The 20,884-nt window shown below is 42.4% G+C and overlaps 1 protein-coding gene across 3 annotated transcripts in view; it reads left to right on the plus strand.

Annotated features, from left to right (window-relative positions):
- Nucleotides 1-20,884, plus strand: part of ZFAT (zinc finger and AT-hook domain containing) — a 152,795-nt gene that overhangs the window by 61,175 nt on the left and 70,736 nt on the right. For all 3 annotated transcript variants that reach the window (XM_043507309.1, XM_038389444.2, XM_038389445.2), the window contains exons 5-7: nucleotides 10,730-10,883; nucleotides 11,735-13,203; nucleotides 14,575-14,807. In XM_043507309.1, coding sequence (XP_043363244.1) covers nucleotides 10,730-10,883; nucleotides 11,735-13,203; nucleotides 14,575-14,807 — 1,856 coding nt within the window. The remainder of the gene's footprint in view (nucleotides 1-10,729; nucleotides 10,884-11,734; nucleotides 13,204-14,574; nucleotides 14,808-20,884) is intronic.

Consider the following 20,884-nt stretch of genomic DNA (forward strand, 5'->3'; position numbering starts at 1 on the left):
AGAATGAATTTAGAGCTCAGGAAAGGTAATGGATTGACAGCCGTAGAAACTTGAAAGCTTATATTAACCAACAGAATAAGTATAGCTTGAGCAACAGCATTGCAAATGCCTCTTCCCATGGCACTGAAGGACCTTATTCGTTAGTAGGAGGGACCCCATGTTCGCAGAGGTGAGAAGGAAGGTTAATCAGTCCTTGACCTCTGCTTAAATTGACTAGTAGGCGTTTGTTGTTGTTAGCATTTCTCCACTAGAAATTGCACTGACAACACACAGTTATGCTTTCAGTTAAAAGTATTTACTCTTAAACGTGACTGACTGGTGTTTTTCTTTGATAGTGTGTTCGAATGTGTTAATGGCCGCCACTGGGTAAATAAAGTGTCAACTCCTCAGTCTTCTATTTTCTGTTAATTTAATTTTCCCCTGTATCATTCCTCCAGCCTGAAGGGGCATGTATAGTTTCTCTGGCCACTGCTAATGCTAGGCCCTGTAGGCTTAGGGTACATCTACAGTATGAAATTATTTCGAAATTATTCTATTTGAATTTTCAGAAGCTATTTTATACATTCAGTCTTCTGTGTCCCCACTAAAGCGCGTGAATTCGGCAGATTGCATCCACAGTACCAAGGCTAGCATCGGATGTCAGAGTGGTGCACTGTGGGTAGCTTTCCCACAGTCCCTGCTGCCCATTGGAATTCTGGGTTAAGCTCCCAGTGCATGATGGAGCAAAAACATTCTCGTGGGTGTTTCTGGGTGTGTGTTGTCAGAAAGCTATGGCAGATAATCATTTTGCGCCTTTTTGGCGTGCAGACACCATACTGCTTTTAGCAGATGGTGCACCGCTGCTCTCCTGCTACTATGAATCCAACCTTCCAACTCAACTCTGCTCAGCCATCGTGAACCGAGCAGCACAGCTTCCGCCGCCCACTCTGCTCTCCCACTATTGCCATGCTTCCGAGCTTCTCGGCATGTCGTCTGTCCTGGGTTCCCACCTCCGTGAAAGCCACAGAAGACGACCATTTTCTGCCGTTGTTCAGCTACCGTGAACCGAACAGCACAGCTTCCGCCACCAACTATGTTCTCCTGCTATTGCCACTCTTCTGAGCTTCTCCATGTTGTCTGTCCTCGGCACCCGCCTCCGTGAAAGCCACAGAAGACAACCATTTTCAGCCTTTGTTCGGCTACCGTGAACAAAACAGCACATCTTCCGCTGCCACTCTGCTCTCCTACGTTTTGCGCCCTTTTTTCAGGATTACCCGTGCAGGCGCCATAGCCATGGAGTTCGATCAGATCTCCGCTGCAGTTTTGACCATTGTAAATATCTCACGCATTATCCAGCAGTATGTGCAGTACCTGCAAAACCGGGCAAGGAAGGAACAACAGCACGATTACTTTAGTGATGAGAACATGGACACAGACGGCCGATTCTGGGCCCAGGAAACAATCACAGACTGGTGGGACCGCATAGTGTTGCAGATATGGGATGATTCCCAGTGACTGAGAAACTTTCGTATGCGTAGGGCCGCTTTTATGGAAATTTGTGACTTGTTGTCCCCTGCCCTGAAGTGCAAAGACACCAGAATGAGAGCAGCCCTCACAGTTGAGAAGCAAGTGTCCATAGTCCTGTGGAAGCTTGCAATGCCTGGCAGCTACCGGTAAGTCCGGAATCAGTGGGGAAATCTACTGTGGGGGCTGCTGTGCTGCAAGTAGCCAACACAGTCATTGACCAGCTGCTGTCAAGGGTAGTGACTGTCAAGGTTCCTTCCCCACTCTGAATTCTAGCGTGCAGATGTGGGGACCTGCATGAAACCTCCTAAGGTTACTTTTACCAGCTTAGGTTAAAACTTCCCCAAGGTACAAACTATTTTACCCTTTGCCCTTGGACTTCCACTGCCACCACCAAATGTCCGGGTTTATTTTTTGAGAAAGAGTTGTTTGGAAATGTCTTTCCCCCCAAAATCCTCACCAAAATTTTGCACCCCCCTGCCTGGGGAAGGCTTGATAAAAATCCTCACCAATTTGCATAGGTGACCACAGACCCAAACCCTTGGATCTTAAGAACAATGAAAAAAGCATTCAGTTTCTTACAAGAAGAATTTTAATATAAGAAAAGGTAAAAAGAATCACCTCTGTAAAATCAGGATGGTAAATACCTTACAGGGTAATTAGATTCAAAACATAGAGAATCCCTCTAGGCAAAACCTTAAGTTACAAGAAAGACACAAAGACAAGAATATTCATTCTATTCAGCACAGTCTAATTTCTCAGCCATTTAAAGAAATCATAATCTATCACATATCTAGCTAGATTACTTACTAAGTTCTAAGACTCCATTCCTGTTCTGTCCCTGGCAAAAGCATCACACAGACAGACCCTTTGTTTCTCCCTCCCGCCAGCTTTGAAAGTATTTTGTCTTCTCATTGGTCATTGTGGTCAGGTGCCAGCGAGGTTATCCTAGCTTCTTAACCCTTTACAGGTGAAAGGATTTTTCCTCTGGCCAGGAGGGATTTTAAAGGTGTTTACCCTTCCCTTTATATTTTATGAGAGTGACTTTGGGAAATGTGCAGACCATTGTGGATGGCTTTAATGCGCTGGGGTTCCCTAACCTTGGTGGGGCGATAGACGGAATGCATATCCCCCCTATCTTGGCCCCGGAACACCGGGGCGGCCAGTACATAAACCGCAAGGGGTACTTTTCCATGGTGCTGCAAGCACTGGTGGATCACAAGGGACGTTTCACTGATATCAACATGGGATGGCCAGGAAAGATGCATGATGCTCGCATCTTCAGGAACTCTGGTCAGTTTGAACAGCTGCAGAAAGGAACTTACTTTCCAGACCAGAAAATTGTTGGGGATGTTGAAATGCCTATAGTTATCCTCGGGGACCCAGCCTATGCCTTAATGCCATGGCTTATGAAGCCATACACAGGCACCTTGGACAGTACTAAGGAGCAGTTCAACTATAGGCAGAGCAAGTGCAGAATGGTGGTAGAATGTGCGTTTGGACGTTTGAAAGCGCGCTGGCGCAGTTTACTGACTCGGTTAGATCTCAGCACAACCAGTATTCCAATTAAGTTTCAGAGTAGCAGCCGTGTTAGTCTGTATTCGGAAAAAGAAAAGGAGTACTTGTGGCACCTTAGAGACTAACGAATTTATTTTATTATTATATTATTTATTATTTTTATTATTTTATTCCAATTGTAATTGCTGCTTATTGTGTGCGCCACAATATCTGTGGGAGGTTGAGGCAACTCTCCAGTTCACACAATCAGATAACAGGGTGATTAGAAGAGCGCAGCAGGGCGCGCTGCACTTCAGAGAAGTTTTGAAAGCCAGTTTCATGACTGGCCAGGGTACAGTGTGAGAGTTGTGAGAAGGGATGAGCCCTTTAAACTAAACGTGAACAGCCCAGCGCGGCTGGGTTTCCCCTCCACCCCCACCGCATGGCTCTGATCAAGCTCTTACTAACCAGAAGTGCTTTCTCCAAGGTCATGGTCCAGGAGCATGCTTTGGGAGTAGGGGGAGGCTATTGGCTCCAGCGTTAAGAATAGTTCCTGGCTAGGGGGGAAAACAGATTCCCCACTTGCCGCCTGTGCACTGTCCTCCTCCTCGTCCTCCAAAAATTCATCTTCCTCGCTCCGTGCTACTCCCCCTTTGCAGGTGTCCACAGATGGTGGGGTAGTGGTGTCGTCACCCCAATAATTGCATGCAGCTCATGGTAGAAGCAGCATGTATGGGGATGTGACCCAGAGTGCCTGTTCGCCTCCCTGACTTTTTGGTACGCTTGCCTGAACTCCTTGATTTTTGTACGACACTGTTTTTGTGTCCCTGGAGTAGCCTCTTTCCGTTATGACCCTGGAGACTTTAGTGGATGTATTTGCGTTCCTTTTTTTGGAACATAGTTCTGCCATAACAGATTCGTCTCCCCAACATGCAGTGAGATCCAGTACCTCCCGTTCGAACCATGCTGGAGCTCGTCTGTGAATCCGGGACTGTGTGGTCTCTTGAGCTAGTGGACTCTGCATGGTCGCCTGTGATGGTGGACTGTGCTGAAGGTCACCTGTGCTGATGGTGACCAAACAGGAAATTCAAAAGTTCCTGGGGCTTTGACTGCCTACCTGGCTAGTGCATTGGGGTTCAGGGTATTTTCCAGAGCGGTCACAAGGGAGCATTCTGGGATAGCTCCCGGAGGCCAATATCGTCGAATTGCGTCCACAGTACCTGTAACCTGGAACTGCGATCTTGATTTTAGCGCTACTCCACTTGCCGAGGTTGAGTACAGTAATCGGAGAAAGAGCCCTTTAAATCAAAAAAACTGGTTTGGTTGTGTGGACGGAACCAGTTTTATTTCGAGGTAACTCAGCTAATTCCGAAATAACCGCGTACTGTAGACCAGGCCTGAGTGTTTCCATCTTCCACACCCATGGGTTGGGTTGGGTTTTTTTTTTAGTAATCTGGCCCTGAAACTGACATCATAGTTTATCCCTGCTAGGCTGATGGTAGAAAGCACCTTCAGCACAAGGGACTATCTGACTTACAGGTCACAGGAAAGGTTTCTAAACAGGGAAAGAAGCTTTCATGCTTGGCAACCTATTGGACTACCACAGACTATCCAAAAGTCCCCTTTACCATTGAAAACAAGAACTGCTAGCCAAACAAAAAGTAATGTAGTACACAAGAAATTAGCTACAGTAGATAAATACCATGTCAGGAATTACAATATTAATAACAGCATATCCCAGCAGACAGAATCTGTCTAGAACCAAGAATATGATATCCCCCAGGAACTATCTATAATGTAAAAAGATAACAAATTCACACCTTTTATTCCCTACTTGATCCACATTCCAATTGGTTTTGAGAAGCCACAAGACAAAAAAATCCTGAATCAGGAAAGGCCACAGCAACTTGTTTAGAGGTTTGCTACATAACCATACAATACCAATCCTTCACACCCACCCAGGCAAAGGAAACAGGGACCACCTCAGCAGTCTGTTTGAAATTACAAAACATGTTGGAGCCATAGCTGAGTCATTTTAGGTGAAGGATGCCTTCTACCACAGAAGATCAAGATGAACTCAGATCTTGTCTCTCTTAGAGACCATCCACACACTTGCTATTTAGTGTTAGACTTTTTTCAATAGACCTTGTGACATTGGCTGGCGAGAAGGGATAAATAAAATCTAAGAATCTAAAATCTTTTCTGAGGTTGAAGCAGAGAATATAGCCCTACTAGGCTTAATGAAAATTAAACTTCCTGTATTTGGCACCAAGATAGTATACTGATTAGTGCAGTTAACCAGCATCTGATCAGTAACTGCAAGAAATCAGCCAATATGTGATGGTTCAACTGAGAGACAGGAATGTTGAAATTTCTTTTATGTAATGCCAATTTTTTTCTTAAATGGTAAGCATATATAAAATATGTTTGTCTGTCATTCTACTTTCCTTCATATGCTGCTTTTCTTCTTTGATGGTAAGGTTTTTGGGACTGTGGCAAACATGGAGCTGCTATATAATAATCTAAAAGAGTACTAAGATACAAACATTTTATGACAAGGAGTCCAAAGAAGTGGAGTTTTTACCTACAAAAGCTTACGCTCAAATAAATCTGTTAGTCTTTAAGGTGCCACCGGACTCCTTGTTGTTTTTGTGGATACAGACTGGCACGGCTACCCTCTGATACTTGAAATCATTTTATGAACACTGTACGTGACCTGGTCAGTGTGGTGAAGTTCTTGTATAGCTGGTTATAGACTTTCCTATATGAATGTATTGATCTAGCTCAATAGAGGGCTGTCAGAAAAAAACAAGCAGAAAAGCAACATGACAGCTATAAATAAACAAACCTCCCAACAAATGCTGGGGGGAAATAACAGGACAGTGACATACTGCCAGGTTCCAACATGAAGTGGCTGGAGCCTAGAGATCATAAGGACACTAAACCCTTATAAAGCCCTCTCAAAAGAGGAAGGGGGATCAGTTCCCAGGGGCTCTCCAGGGAGACAAGCCGACAGAGAGAGACACTGTAGCAGGAGTCTGGGGAAGTTGGGTCTTACCCTTACCATTCCCTGGATCTGGGAAAGAAGAACCCTGCACAGATATAAAATTTGGATCTGCATCTATCCGCAAACATGGTCCACAGATGTCCGCATCCATGGATAGAAAGCATATTTCCGCAGATTTGTAAGGCTCTAATGGTAAGCCTTGATATCACAGTCCTGGCAAAGCTCCCCCTACTGGACACTCACCAGGCTGCTGTGATTAGGTCCCACCTCAATGAGCCCTATGCACGTTAAGCTTCCTGAATGAGTAGGCTCCAGGATTGTCTCATTTTAGGCCTCTCTGGCACACTCCCTGGGCACAAGCTCTCTATCTACCCCTTCAAGAAAATGGAACCTGGCAGTCCAGCTGCCCTATGCTCCGAGGAGCTGTGCTGATCTTCTTCACATTAAGACGCACCTACACACCATTCCCTGCCTCAGTTTCTTCACCATTCTGGAGCATTTTATGGGCTTAGGTTAGGCTACTTTAGGGTGTCCAGTATCCTCCTCCTGCAGCTAATGGTTCTTCTCCGAATCATGGAATGTATGTCTCTTTCTCTCCCCCGCCCCCACCCAGCCAGCTTCCTTTGACCTTTGCTGGTCCTGCAGTCAGAAATCCCCTCTGCTACAAAAGCATGCCTCTTGTACCTCTCCCTTGCACTAATTTTCCTCTCTCCCTCTAACTGACCCAGTCTCTGTTTTAAAGGGCTCATCTTTTTGTTCCTCCTTCTGGGGAAATACTACTGCTTCAAACCCCAGCCCTCTACAGAGAAATTGGGGCGGAGGGGAAATGGTTCTCCTAGCTTCAACCAACCCATTGTGCTAAGGTGCTACCATTTTAATTGGGCGACCATCAAGATAAATTAAGAAGAATGAATGGTCTGGGAGATGTGTGGCACAGCTCTGATAGCAGACGGTGGATTCTTCATATACTGAGGCATTCAATGAAGCAGCAATTTTAGAAAATCAACTCATATTCATAAGTTGGTTACATATAGATTGATTCCCCAAGTTGTTACAGTTGGGAATAGCAAGATATGTTTTCTCTTTGGTTCTAAATAAGTAGTACTTTGCTTTAAGAAGGCTATTTAGCCACTGTATTAACCATTGGTCACTGCTTCCCACGCAACAGAACTGCAGGGTCTGAGTCCAAGTCAGACCTGCTGAGATAATCATGGTTAGTACCAGGGGATGTCAGCTCAAACCCAGGTCTGAGAGTGGGAGAATCGTATAATTCCTCCCAGGTCTGAGACCTGAGTGGGTTGCACTTGAGATCAAGAGGGAGTCTGAGATACAGATAGTTTATGTTCCCAGTAGACACAGTCCTTGGACAAGTTAGTAGGCTATCTGGCACAATGGGGCCCCTATTCCGATCAGGGCTTTTGAGTGCTACTATTCTCTAAATGTGGTGTGCATTGCAGCTATTAGAGAGCTGGTCAGAATTTTTTTATTTTCTGTGCTCTGGGCTCCCTGGCTAAACTACTTCTCTCATGATGCACTACTATCTCACCTCTTCGTGAGCAACCTCAGTGCATCATAGGAGTTCCTGGCCACGATACATCATGGAACATGTAGTCTTGCTGGGAAACCTGGCCCATAGAAGAGAATATGGGTAGAGCCTGCAAATCTGTGGATATCTACTGTGATGCAGCATGGCCAGAGGGCAGCAGGAGAGTATTAGAAGGGAGCCTTATTCCCGGTAGAGGGAAGAAAGTTTGCTATAAATTAATTAAAGCACCTGAAGCCAGTCACAGGATAAAAACTCCCTGCTTCAGTCAGACAAGAGGAGTTGAAGCAGAGTGGATTGGTGTTGGAGCAGAGAGCAGTTTGGAGGGAAGCAGAGGAGAGTTTGGAGAAGTGCTGTGGTGGGCTAAGAAGACCAAGACCTTAGGTAAAGGGACACCTGGTTTGTGCAGAGGGAGGGCAGGAGACCCCACAAGCTGAAGGGCAGGAGAGGGAAGTAGCCCAGGGGAAGGAGCCGCTAGTTCTAGTGGTTTACTGCTCTCCCTAGGGCCCCTGGATTGGGACCCAGAGTAGAGGGCAGGTCCAGGTCCCTCCCTCTCCACTCCCCCTCCTGTAGTACACTACTGGGGCAGTTAATACCGCAGTTCAGGGCAAGAAATGGTGCCCTGAACCCCCACCCAAGAAGAGAAAGCACGAGACCCATCATAGTAGTGCTGGCAATTTGCCACACTACTTTGTATCTGCGGATATCCATATCCAAATTTTGTATCCGCGCAGAGCTCTAAGTATGGGCATAAGGATTCTGATTTCATACTCCTAGGAATTGCTGTGGTGATATTTGGATTTTTTTGATTTTTGGAAGTTCGTTTTTTCAATTAAAAGTCAGAATTTTCCTGTGGAAAGCAAACACTGGAAAAAAACCCAAACAAAAAACCCCAAACCTTCCCTCCATTAAAAAAACATTTTTGATGGAAAATTTTTGACCAGCACTAGTTATTTGCCTACAGCCTAGCTTTCCTTCACTCATAGAGTATCTAAGATTTAATCTTGGGCTTTTTACAGTTTATTTTTCAACTAAGTTCCCCCCCCCCTTTTTTTTTAAAAAAAAAGTATTGCTTATTTTTTTGTAAAGGATAATTTTTTTTAAAACCAGCTGCTTGATGGGTGGGAAGATAATTACCTTAATTTTGTTCCTTCATGATGAAAGGAATAGTTCATATGCATCGTTTTGTTTCTTTCTCTCTCTCTCTCATATAACATAGTGGGAGTCTAGATTTACAAAAAAAATCGTTCTTCTTACTTTATCTAAACTGGGCTATGTGACTTTACCTTTTAATTTTGTTCTCTGTGCTTTATTCTATTATTTCCAAAATATATTCACATTTCATTTCATCTGTGTTCTTCCTTTTGCCACAAAAAGAAACAAGCTTCTGTCGTCTTTCTCGGTTAGATCTTTCTTAGTTTCTAATGCTGTAAATCAAAATGTGATCAAATGCTGACATAAACAAACAAAATCTTTGAGACTTAATATAGCCAACTGTGCATGAAGTAACTTTATTTCAGCTAAGCTGTTTTAGGTCTAAGGTCTCTCTCTCTCACACACACACACACGCGCACGTGCGCTGTTAAAAGGATATTAAGTTTGCAAAGTCAAGCACTCAAAAGTTAGGAAATGTGAGACTTAAGGTTGCACAGGTAACCTTAATTTGTCCCTCTTGTGCATATGCATTATGATACAGTCTTTAATTACATGATCATATGCTACTTTTTTTCATAGGACCATTACCTTATTCAGTGCATGGAATGGACAGGACTCACTGAATAAGCAACTATTCAATATTTATTTTCTCCTTATTGTACATTGTGTGTCTTCATGCTTTATTTACTGCCCACTGTTCAAACCCACTAAAGACAGAATTATTAAATTTCTCATGGGCTTTTCTGTGGTGCTCCTCACTATTGTTTGAGTTCTTCACAAACTTTTTTTTTTTGTCTTCCCAATGCCCCTGTGAAGTGAGGAGGTGGTATTGTCCCAATTTACAGATGGGGAGCTGAGGCAAAGAGATTTTCTTCATGCAGTCCCCTTGCCTCATTCACTGCACAGCTTCCAACTTCCGCAACAAATGTGTTAAGGGTCATACAGACATCAGCCTCCTTTACTGTGCAGTCCTGATTCATTCGCAGAGCAGGTCCATTCTGTGCACTGAATGAGTTAAAACAGAATGTGACCATTTCCCGCACCAGCTTCCAGTCCTGGTCAACTTGCGCAGCCAGTCCCAGGCTCCTCTTTCTATTCTTTCCCACGTTCCTGGTCCGGCTTTTGTCCCCTCTGCATTTTATTTGGACAGCTTCCTCCTCCTTGCTGACTGTTATCCCTCTGCTGGCACTAGAGCACTGGAGACACAGGCTCCCTGCTCCTAGTTTCAGTGTCCAACCCTACCCCATTTGAGAAATCATTACAGGGAAAGTTCAGCTTTGCTTCTGTAGCACTGAGCTGGAGCATTCTCAGTTGCACTGTGGGGGTGGTGCATATGCAATCTGATCAGCTATTGGGTCTGTAAGAGGCTGGAGCATGCTCAGCAAGCAAGTATGGGATATTCAGAGGTCTCAGCTGCTAAACTCAGTCTCTACTGAGCATGTGCAAAATATGATCTTTAAAAAGGTTTACAACTTGTCCACATTTGGGATGATTTTTGCCCAAAGATACATCTCTGACAAAAACACACTTTTCCCCCTTCAGCCTCACATTTTAATTATGTTAAAAGCAGGAGGGGTCTAGAGCTGTTGGTTTGTTTTTGTTTTTTTTTAAATAGTTGTTTGTTTGTTTATTTTTTAATACTGGTAAAAGTTATTTTTCTCTAGCCTCATTCTTGGAAATGGTTGTATCATTTTGGCTGAAATTCTCCCAAAAACTTCAGCCTGAGGCAGATACCCTGTCATGTAAAATTTCAGTTCAAATGGTTAAAGTCTAGCAAAGATCTAAGCAACTGAAAACAGGATCTTATAATAGAAGTGTCAGGCAGCCTTAACTGGCATCACTATGCCCACCTACAATACAACAAAGATCTGCAATGTTTTACTGTAAGTCTCTCTACTATTACATGCAAATAAGTAGAACAAACCAAAGTAAAATAGCATAATAGTCACAGGACAACTGCATTTTAATATCACTATTTTCATAAGCATTATTATGTTTTATTTTATGTTTTATTTTAATTTTAGGAGCTACAAAAATTGTTCCAGTTGAGGCTGCTCCCCCAGAAACCGAATCAGCAACAAATCCTGAGACAGCAGTACCAGACACAGCTCAACGAAGAGGGTATCAAGAATATGCCATTCAACAAACTCCATATGAACAGCCAATGAAATCAAGCAGGTAATTTTAAAGTACTTGAGTTCATGTTAAACTTAGGAGTGAAATGTTTCCTTATCCAGCATCATGTAAATGGAAATTCCTCCATTTGTTTCCGTTATTTCAGCAAACAGAAACAGATTATACATCAGGTGAGTCAGAGTAGCTAGACCATTAGAGTCTGTCAAATATTAAGAGTTACAACAGTATAAGAAAATAAAAATAGGTAAACAATCATCATAACCTAAAATAGCACCTTTGTCTATTGGAATTTACCCCTTTCTTTCATTATCTTTAAATGGTTTAATATCTTCTCCTTCAGCAACTTCGTGAGGCAGATGTTAGCTTTCTCTCAAGACAACCAATCTTGTTGTTATAAATTGAATAGCTACAAGTTCAATGAAGTAAACTATTACTGCTACCAAAACTGAGTCTCCCGAATGTCATATTTCCACAGCTGAGACTGTAAAATTTAACTGAGTTACTGTAAACATATTTGCAGAATTTGCCCCTTAATTTTTCTAATAGTAATAGTTCAGCACAATAAGGTTAGAAACGTAAACTTTAGAATGGGTTAGTCCTGAATTTAAAAAAAAAAAAAAAAAAAAAAGATACAGGGTTTTAAAAAAAAATTTTGATGTGCAACATATGACAGTTAGTTTGTCTGAGTTGTGGGGGGGGAAGTAGCGGGGGAGCAGGTGTGGTGTGTGAGGCATATCTGCTAATTAAAAAATTAGCATCTCCTCCCATCCATAAAATGAAGACTTTTATATGCCTTAGTCGATAATGCACGGCAAGGCTGCTTTGGCATATTTTGCAACTATATATCAGAATTCTAAAGATAACTATATTCTGGTTGTTTGGCTTCTTTCTAGGTTAGGTCCTACTCAGCTAAAAATTTTTACATGTGAATATTGCAACAAGGTGTTCAAATTTAAACACTCTCTTCAGGCTCATTTGAGGATTCACACAAACGAAAAGCCTTACAAATGTTCTTACTGCAGCTATGCCAGTGCTATAAAAGCCAACCTCAATGTCCACATGCGGAAACACACAGGAGAGAAGTTTAGTTGTGATTACTGTGCATTCACCTGTCTCAGCAAAGGCCATCTCAAAGTCCATATTGAGAGAGTCCACAAGAAAATTAAGCAACATTGCCGCTTCTGCAAAAAGAAATACTCAGATGTTAAAAATCTAATTAAACATATCAAGGAAACACACGACTTGCAAGACAAAAAAGTGAAAGATGTATTTGATGAGCTCCGCTTGATGACCCGAGAAGGCAAGAGACAACTGCTCTATGACTGCCATATTTGCGAACGTAAATTCAAAAATGAACTGGATCGAGACCGACACATGCTAGTCCACGGTGATGAAAGGCCCTTTGCTTGTGAGCTATGCGGCCATGGAGCCACAAAATATCAAGCACTCGAACTTCATGTCCGAAAACATCCATTTGTGTATGTTTGTTCTGTGTGTTCGAAGAAATTTGTCAGTTCTGTAAGGCTCCGTGCACATATCAAAGAACTGCATGGACATTTACAAGAGACTTCTGTTTTTAACAGTTCTATCAATCAAAGTTTCTGCCTTCTGGAACCAGGAGGTGATATCCAACAGGAAGCACTTGGAGAACAGTTATCACAGAGTGCAGATGAGTTCACTCCCCTAAGTGCTAATGCTCTTAGCGTACCAAAGCAATCTACTTGTAAAGATGAATCAAATACCATAGATGGAAGCCATAATGATCTGCCGGGTAGTCTTCTGAAAATTGAGACTGCCCCTTCTTTAGAATTTGAAAACTTCCCGGTGGAGAATGTACCAGAAACACCACATCAACCATCAACAGACCTAGCAGCACCAGACTCTCAATCAGAACTGGCTTCAGATTGTTTCTTACTGAAAAATGATACCTGTGCTTCTAATGAGCTAAAGGCTTCTAATGAAAATGTACAGAAAGTCAGTCATGATAGTTCAGTGAATATGCAGGGTGAAGAAATTCAGCTGTTGTTGTCTGGAGGCAAAAGCTCTAATATAAGTCAGAAAAATATAGACATTGAGAACCTTTCAGCTTCCAAAGAGAAAGTTCAACCCTTTTGTCTTAATGAATTAGAAACTAGCAAGTCACCAAATCAAAACAAAGATGAGTCCACAAACCCTCCTACAGCATCAGATTCCAATACAGTCATCAGTCCACAGCTGGACTCTCATAATATGGCTTCTGATAATCGAAGTGGAGCTGTTGCCTTTATGCAGATATTGGACAGTTTACAAAAGAGACAAATGAACACAGACTTGTGTGAGAAGATCAGGAAGGTGTATGGAGACTTGGAATGTGAATACTGTGGTAAGGAGCAGTGGAATACTGTGAGTTAGTTCAAATAAGTCAAATAGCTGTACTTTTTTCATTGCATTCTGGTTTATAGTTTGGTGCATTTGTCTCTCTCCATTTGTAGCAATAGTAATTTCTGACTTAAGTACAAAGATTCTGGGCTGAGTTCTGGTTCACTGAAATTATTTTGTGCTGTATAAGAAGTGCAAAATTAACTTAAATCTGCCAAGGAAACCTTGGAAAAGGGAGAAGGCATGGCAAAGTGAGGTTCTGCCTGATTCTCTACTGGGGTAACATCCGTCTGGGATGGTATGTTTGCAACTTAAGTTAAAGCTGCTGTTTTCTCTTCCTTTCCCGTGCCCCTTGTTGCTTTAACTTTTTTGCTGGGGCCAGGAAGAGCAGAACCAAGGAGTTGCAATCAGCTCACCATCAGCCCATGCTCTCCATAGTGCTCAAGCTCTGTATGGACCATAGTGGAGAATTCAGCCTTCCATGTTTCTGTAGTATGTAGAGATGTGTGTGTATATATACACCAGACATGTCTGATGACCTCTTCTGATAGCAAATAATGTAATGTTAAATTACTGAGGTGGTTTCCCTTTGTCATAACTTTCTCAAACAAATTCCTTTTGGGGTAGAAATTTTCATTACTTAGTTTGAGACCAAAGTTGTTGTTGTTGTTTTTGTTTTGATGGAAGTTACAAAAGTGGAGAGTAGCATACACTTGTCACCGATGTTCTGACGGAAAGTTTTGTGCTTGCATAATTCAAAAATGGAGAAAGTAAGAAATTCTGAACTTGTCTTGTTATACTGTTCATCGCTGAGAAGGGAAAGGAATTCAAGTTTGAAGACATTCAATAATTAAATGTAGAGTTATTCTTTAAAGTCAGCATATTTGTACAGGCATGTTCAAAGATTTTCTAATCACTTTTTTTCCTGGAGTCCTTATTTTAGAACAGTTTGGAACAGAGGGGCAAGCGTCAACAAAGCCTCCTGACTTATGGTTGGTTCAGCTAAACCATATTTACTACGAATTCCTGCATTTTCATGTTTTAATTAGGGGCACACCTTTTAAAGAACTTCCTCATTAGGAACACATTTGTTATGACATCCTGCATGATGGGGTCCCTTGTTAAGATTTCTTTCTTTAGCACATGTCAATTAAGGAGGTGCCACAATTGTTGCTTCTAAATATATTTGCATCAGTGAGATGTCTTAAGATAATTTTAACAGCTAACCTTTCATTAAATACAAAAGGAAAGGATTCAGATGTTGTGGTTTGAATTGAAATTAAATATGTATTTGAATTCTTTACAATATCAATTTAAAAAAATTCTTCAGAAAAAAAACTTGTTTTCATGTTTGATTGTTTAATCTTATTTTTAGGCAAATTGTTTTGGTACCAGGTGCATTATGACATGCATGTTCGTACTCACACTCGAGAGCATTTGTATTACTGTTCCCAGTGCAATTATTCCTCCATCACCAAAAATTGCCTTAAGCGTCATGTCATTCAGAAGCATAGTAACATTTTGCTGAAATGTCCCACTGAAGACTGTGACTACTCCACTCCAGATAAATACAAGCTCCAGGCACATCTTAAAGTTCACACCGAGCTGGTAAGTACAAATGAAATAGTATTTTTTTAATCTAAGTTCTATGTCATCACCATAATTTTCAAAATCAAATGACAATATTACATGACGTGGATAGTTTATTTCAAGTGCAATTGGCTATAATAATAATACAATACCTTACCTGGACCCACATTTGTAAAATATTATTTATGCTTGAGAAATGATATATGTATTAAATAAATACTGATATAATTCAGGGTAATGCCATTGAGACTGGTTTGGCAGTCAGTCTTCTGGTATGCTACCTCCAAGTTTGGGTTCCTTCAGTTGTGGTCATGGAGTTTTTTTTTTTAATTTTTAGTAACTTTAGAAAACTTTTTAAAATGTTAGTTTCTTGTTCCCTTTGAAGATTCAGTGTAGATACCCACTTTTGGATTCCACAGGTACCCAGGTTGTTGAGATGTAACCTTCTAGTAAGCCGTAGTTGTTAGGGCAGAATGCAATTCCTTTGTGGTGCCAAACATCAGACATGAAACCGTAAAAGGGATTGTAACCCTAACGGTCCCATAGTGTATTTTTATTGTCATTAGCCTTTAGAAAGACACCACACAATTGTGCAGTTTCCAGGATCTGTGTCTTATTTATTTACATAGTTCTTATCACTTATGGCACATCTATGTCCAATTCAGTGCAGGCTTGTCAGCCCTATTCTTTGGCTTTATTGGGCATGAATATACCATTGAGCATGGTGGATCCCATGAGAAGTTCCCATATTTGTGAGAAGTGGGTGTTTGAAGCTTAGGGTCCTCTTGCTTGCAAAGGCATTTCAGGCACCTGCTTCGTAAGGACCTGGCGTTTCAGAACCTGGAATGTCATTTGTGTGAAGGTTGAAGACTGGCTCCAAAAAGTCTTCAGATTCCAAGAATTGAGTTTGACACAGACTACTTCCTCCTGTGCGTCAAAGAAGAAGGAAGCGGAGATGTGACTGTTCCACTCACCTTCACCTATACCCCCATAAGAAGTTAGCGATGAAGCTTGCATGAGATGTAGATTGGTGCAGGAGAGAATTTCGTTGTCAAGGGAATTGGCACTTGGAGATTCTTTCTTGTCGGGGATACTTTTATACTGTCTGATTCCCTTTTGGTTACCTTATCACCTACCTCAGAGTTGTTTGGGTTTACAGCACCAGTGCTGCTGAGTAGCCAAAGAGAGCTTAATCTAGCATTGTCTTCTCTCCAGTTTTCTTTTTGAGCCTGTAGTCAGGATCCATTCCTGATCATGTCTCAATTTGATATCAGACATTTAGAAGCTACTTTGGTTCTGAGGCTTAAGGCCTGAGAGCTTTGCCATGTTGCCAATGGGACGGAATTGTAGGCCCATTCCAGGGAGTCCTTAGGCCTTCAAATCTCCTGTACAGTATACTTTTTGCTTGCAGCTTCCTTTTAAAAGGCTGAGGCATTCAGAAAGTGCCTTTGTCCTGCAGGTCATATGGTTATTCCTCCTTTGGCTTCATATTCTTCCTGATGTTCTATGATGGGTCTCTTATATGGAGTATAGTCTTGCTGGCCTGTGTAACTAACACATAATTGAATTTGCTGTTTCAATGAAAAATTCCCCAGAGGGATCTTGAGTAGTTTTTTTTTTTTTCTTTTTTCTTTTTTCCTCCCCTCCCCAACTGAATCAGTCTGTTAACATCCTTCTGTTTCCGGGAGACTTGAATCTCCGGTACTTCACATCTGTCCTAGGGAAAATTCCAAGGGAAAATAAAAATATAAGGGTTAAGTTGAAGAGGATTCTTTGAATCAATTGACTGGCCCTGCCTCTTCCTCCTCTGATGAGGCTATGGGTGCTTCATATTCTTTTTCTGAAGGATTTCAGAAGCTTTAAACTTGACCACCAGGATGGAAGAAGCTCCAAGTACAGAGTTATTCAAAAGTACGTGAGAAGTCCCTTTACTTGCTTGATATTTTAGAGTAGCAGAGGAAGGGCAGCTAGCTTTTTCTATTAATCTTCTGAAGCTGATAAGATACTTCTTGCTGACTTCTGCCTCTGTTCCCAAAACATATCTAATCTGTCTAACCTCTGTTCTTGTATGACACCCATATAAGGTGGTTCTTCAAGTGTTGGTCCCTAGGTGTATTCCACTGAGGGTGTGCATGCGCTCTGCTACTGAGATTAGAAGATTTTTACAGGCAGCGTCCATTGGTCCATGCCTGAGCCCTTTTTCCTCTTTGTGCTCCAAATCGAAGGTATAAGGTACAGGATGGATTGGCTTCCTCTCCAGTTCCTTTCTACCATCCTTAGTTTGTGACAGAACTTCTTCAATGACTGCAGTGATATCTTGCTCGACACGCCTCAGTCGATGTGGTGTATATGGCCTTCTGTTCGATGGTGACAGCTATAGTCATATGGAGGGCTTTGTGGCTCCTATCCTCTGGGTTCCCTGGGAAGGTACAAGTTACAGTTGAAGACTAATCCTGTGAGGAAGACAACCTGTTCTGTGAAAAGACGGATAATTCATTAGATTCATTGAAAAACTCAAGGGCAACCCTTGGTCCACTGGGAGTCTCCACTTCAGCACCAGAAAGTAAGTACCACAGGCCTCAGCCATATATTTGGAGACCAGCACCTCAAACATTTTAACCAAAGGGGATATGAACCACCAAGAAAACAGCCCAGTGTTCAATGTAGCAAACCTAACATTCCCCCGCATCCTCCTTCCAGCCCTCACCTCCGCATAAGAAACTTCTGACATGACTTTGAGGGCTGCCAAATTGTAATCTATCCAGATGTGCCTGTGAATTAAACTTCATAACTCTGCTAGACACCAAAGCTCTGAACAGAGAGACTGGTTTTATGGCTCATTACAACAATTTGTAAAAAGAAAAGGAGTACTTGTAGCCCCTTAGAGACTAACAAATTTATTTGAGCATAAGCTTTCGTGAGCTACAGCTCACTTCATCGGATTCTCACGAAAGCTTATGCTCTAATAAATGTGTTAGTCTCTAAGGTGCCACAAGTACTCCTTTTCTTTTTGCGAATACAGAATAACAGGGCTGCTACTCTGAAACAATTTGTAAAACACCCTGCTGCTGCTAACCCTCCTTTTGTCCTACGACTGTAAAGGTGTTAATTGCCCATTTCATTTTAAGTGGTCCCCTACAACATGTGTTAATTCCTTATACTTAACAATCAGTCCTGCCTTGTATTTAGCTGTGACACACTGGTTACCTTCTATAGACAGGAAGAAGAACTCTGTGAAGCTCAAAAGCTTGTCCCTTCCAGTCCACCAACAGAAATTGGTCTAATAAAATATATTTCCTCATCCACCTTCTCTCTCTAAATACAAAAAAGTCCATTGTAGCTCCCACAGAGTTTATTGGGACAACATGCGTGTTTTCCTCAGGACAGGTTCCAATCCATAAAGGAATTTGTCACTTAGCTCCAACTGAGCCCACAGATATCAGTCCATTCATGTCTCATTCTTCTAGGTTACATCTCTTCCTGTAGATATGTGACATCCTTTTGTGAAACTTCACCTTCATTGCCTGCAGGCTTGACTTCAGGTGGTTTACTTGCCAAGCAGACAGTCTGGACAAACTAGTCTTGCTTCCCCTACAGAGTTCGAGCTTCTCTGACTTGGTGGGGGAGCAAGTGTGTGTGTGTGTGTGTGTGTGTGTGTGTGTGTGTGTGTGTGTGTGTGTGTGTGTGGTCCCCTTCATTCCTCACCCGAGAAGACCATAATCGTGGATGCCTGCTTATTGGGATGGGGCAGCCATCTAGACGAGAGTGCAGCCCAAAGGACTTAGAGTCCTGGTTGCATATAAACCTCAGAGAACTGTGTGCAAGTCTGCAAGCCCTGCAAGTGATTCTCACGTTTCATACAAATGCTACATGTTTGAGTGATGTCAGTCAACATGACAAGACTGTTCTATATCAGAAAACATAGAGAAAGATCCAGCCCTCTGTGTATAGAAGCTGTCAATCTTTGGAACTGAGATAGTCACCATCAAAACACTATGTCAGCAGTTCACCTTCTAGGGATACATAACATGCTGGCAGACAGCCTCCGCAGATCACGAATGGCAGCTACATGTAGCTGTAGTGCAGAGCATATTTCGCCAGTGGTGGTTTCCATCTTGGGATCTGTTTTTCCATCTCAGTAGAACTAAAAATGCATAATCAACTGCTCCAATGGAGCTGAAGGTTAGGGCTCCAGAGAAGAGACACTTCTAGTCCCTTGGTTGAGACAATTGGTGTAGGCCTTCCTGATGAGCAAGACAGAGCAGTGGTCATCCTGATTGCTCCCAGATTGTCCAGATCCAGACAGTTCCTCAACATTCTTCAGATGTCAGCATGCCATACATTAGTATCCAGTCCTTCCCAGACCTATTGACCCAGGACAGTAGCAAGGACAGGCATCCTAATCTTGCTTTCCTCCCCCTGACAGCTGGGTATTTTGATGAGTGTTGAACCTAGACATGATACATTCAGAAGCTGTTCAGGCTATCCTGAACAATAGTAGGAAGGAATCCATTAGAGAGTACTACAAAACTAAGTGGAAAAGGTTCCATGTTTACGGTTATTTGGCTATAATGACATTAGATAATTTTGACACCCCACCATATCAGAATACCTTATTTCTTTAAAGTCTTCAGGTCTTTCCCTTCACTACCTATGAGTACACTTAGCAGGTATTTCCACCTGTCATGTTCCTATTGACAACCACTCCATCTGCATCCATCTTTTGACTGTATGGTGTTTGAAATGTCTGGTCAGAACCTTCCTTCCTGTGACGAATCCTACTCCATCATGGGACCTCAATCTGGTTATCTCAGCATTAAAAAGGCTTCTGTTTGCTCTCCTTGCCTCATGCTCTTTGACCCACTTATCTATGAAGCTTGCCTTTCTGGTCTGTATCACCTCAGCTGGATGGCTAGGTGAGCTGGGGGCCCTTATGGCTGATCCACCATACACAGTCTTCTATAAAGACAAAGTTTCTCCAAATTTACTCCCAAAGTAATCTGTTTTCAGAGTAGCAGCTGTGTTAGTTTGTATCCGCAAAAAGAGAAGGAGTACTTGTGGCATCTTAGAGACACATTATTTGGGCATAAGGTCTGTAATCGAGTGACCAGGGAGTTGAAGTGTTCTCTGACTGGTTTTTGAATGTTATAATTCTTGATGTCTGATTTGTGTCCATATTGTCTTTTATGTAGAGACTGTCCAGTTTGGCCAATGTACATGGCAGAGGGGCATTGCTGGCACATGATGGCATATATCACATTGGTAGATGCGCAGGTGAACGAGCCTCTGATAGTGTGGCTGATGTAATTAGGCCCTATAATGGTGTCCCCTGAATAGATATGTGGACAGAGTTGGCAACGGGCTTTGTTGCAAGGATAGGTTCCTGGGGTGGTGTGTGGTTGCTGGTGAGTATTTGCTTCAGGTTGGGAGGCTGTTTGTAAGCAAGGACTGGTCTGTCCCCCAAGATCTGTGAGAGTGATGGGTCATCCTTCAGGATAGGTTGTAGCTCCTTGATGATGCGTTGGAGAGGTTTTAGTTGGGGGCTGAAGGTGATGGCTAGTGGTGTTCTGTTGTTTTCTTTGTTGGGCCTGTCCTGTAGTAGGTGACTTCTGGGTACTCTTCTGGCTCTGTCAATCTGTTTCTTCACTTCAGCAGGTGGGTATTATAGTTGTAAGAATGCTTGATAGAGATCTTGCAGGTGTTTGTCTCTGTCTGAGGGGTTGGAGCAAATGCAGTTGTATCTTAGAGCTTGGCTGTAGACAATGTATCGTGTGGTTTGGTCTGGATGAAACCTGGAGGCATGTAGGTAGGAATAGCGGTCAGTAGGTTTATGGGATAGGGTGGTGTTTATGTGACCATTGCTTATTAGCACCATAGCGTCCAGGAAGTGGATCTCTTGTGTGGACTGGTCCAGGCTGAGGCTGATCGTGGGATGGAAATTGTTGAAATCCTGGTGGAATTCCTCAAGGGCTTCTTTTCCATGGGTCCAGATGATGAAGATGTCATCAATGTAGCGCAAGTAGAGTAGGGACATTAGGGGCTGAGAGCTGAGGAAGCATTGTTCTAAGTCAGCCATAAAAATGTTGGCCTACTGT

The sequence above is a fragment of the Dermochelys coriacea genome, chromosome 2 (genome assembly GCF_009764565.3).
Source record: "Dermochelys coriacea isolate rDerCor1 chromosome 2, rDerCor1.pri.v4, whole genome shotgun sequence".
In the NCBI taxonomy this organism is placed as follows: domain Eukaryota; kingdom Metazoa; phylum Chordata; order Testudines; family Dermochelyidae; genus Dermochelys; species Dermochelys coriacea.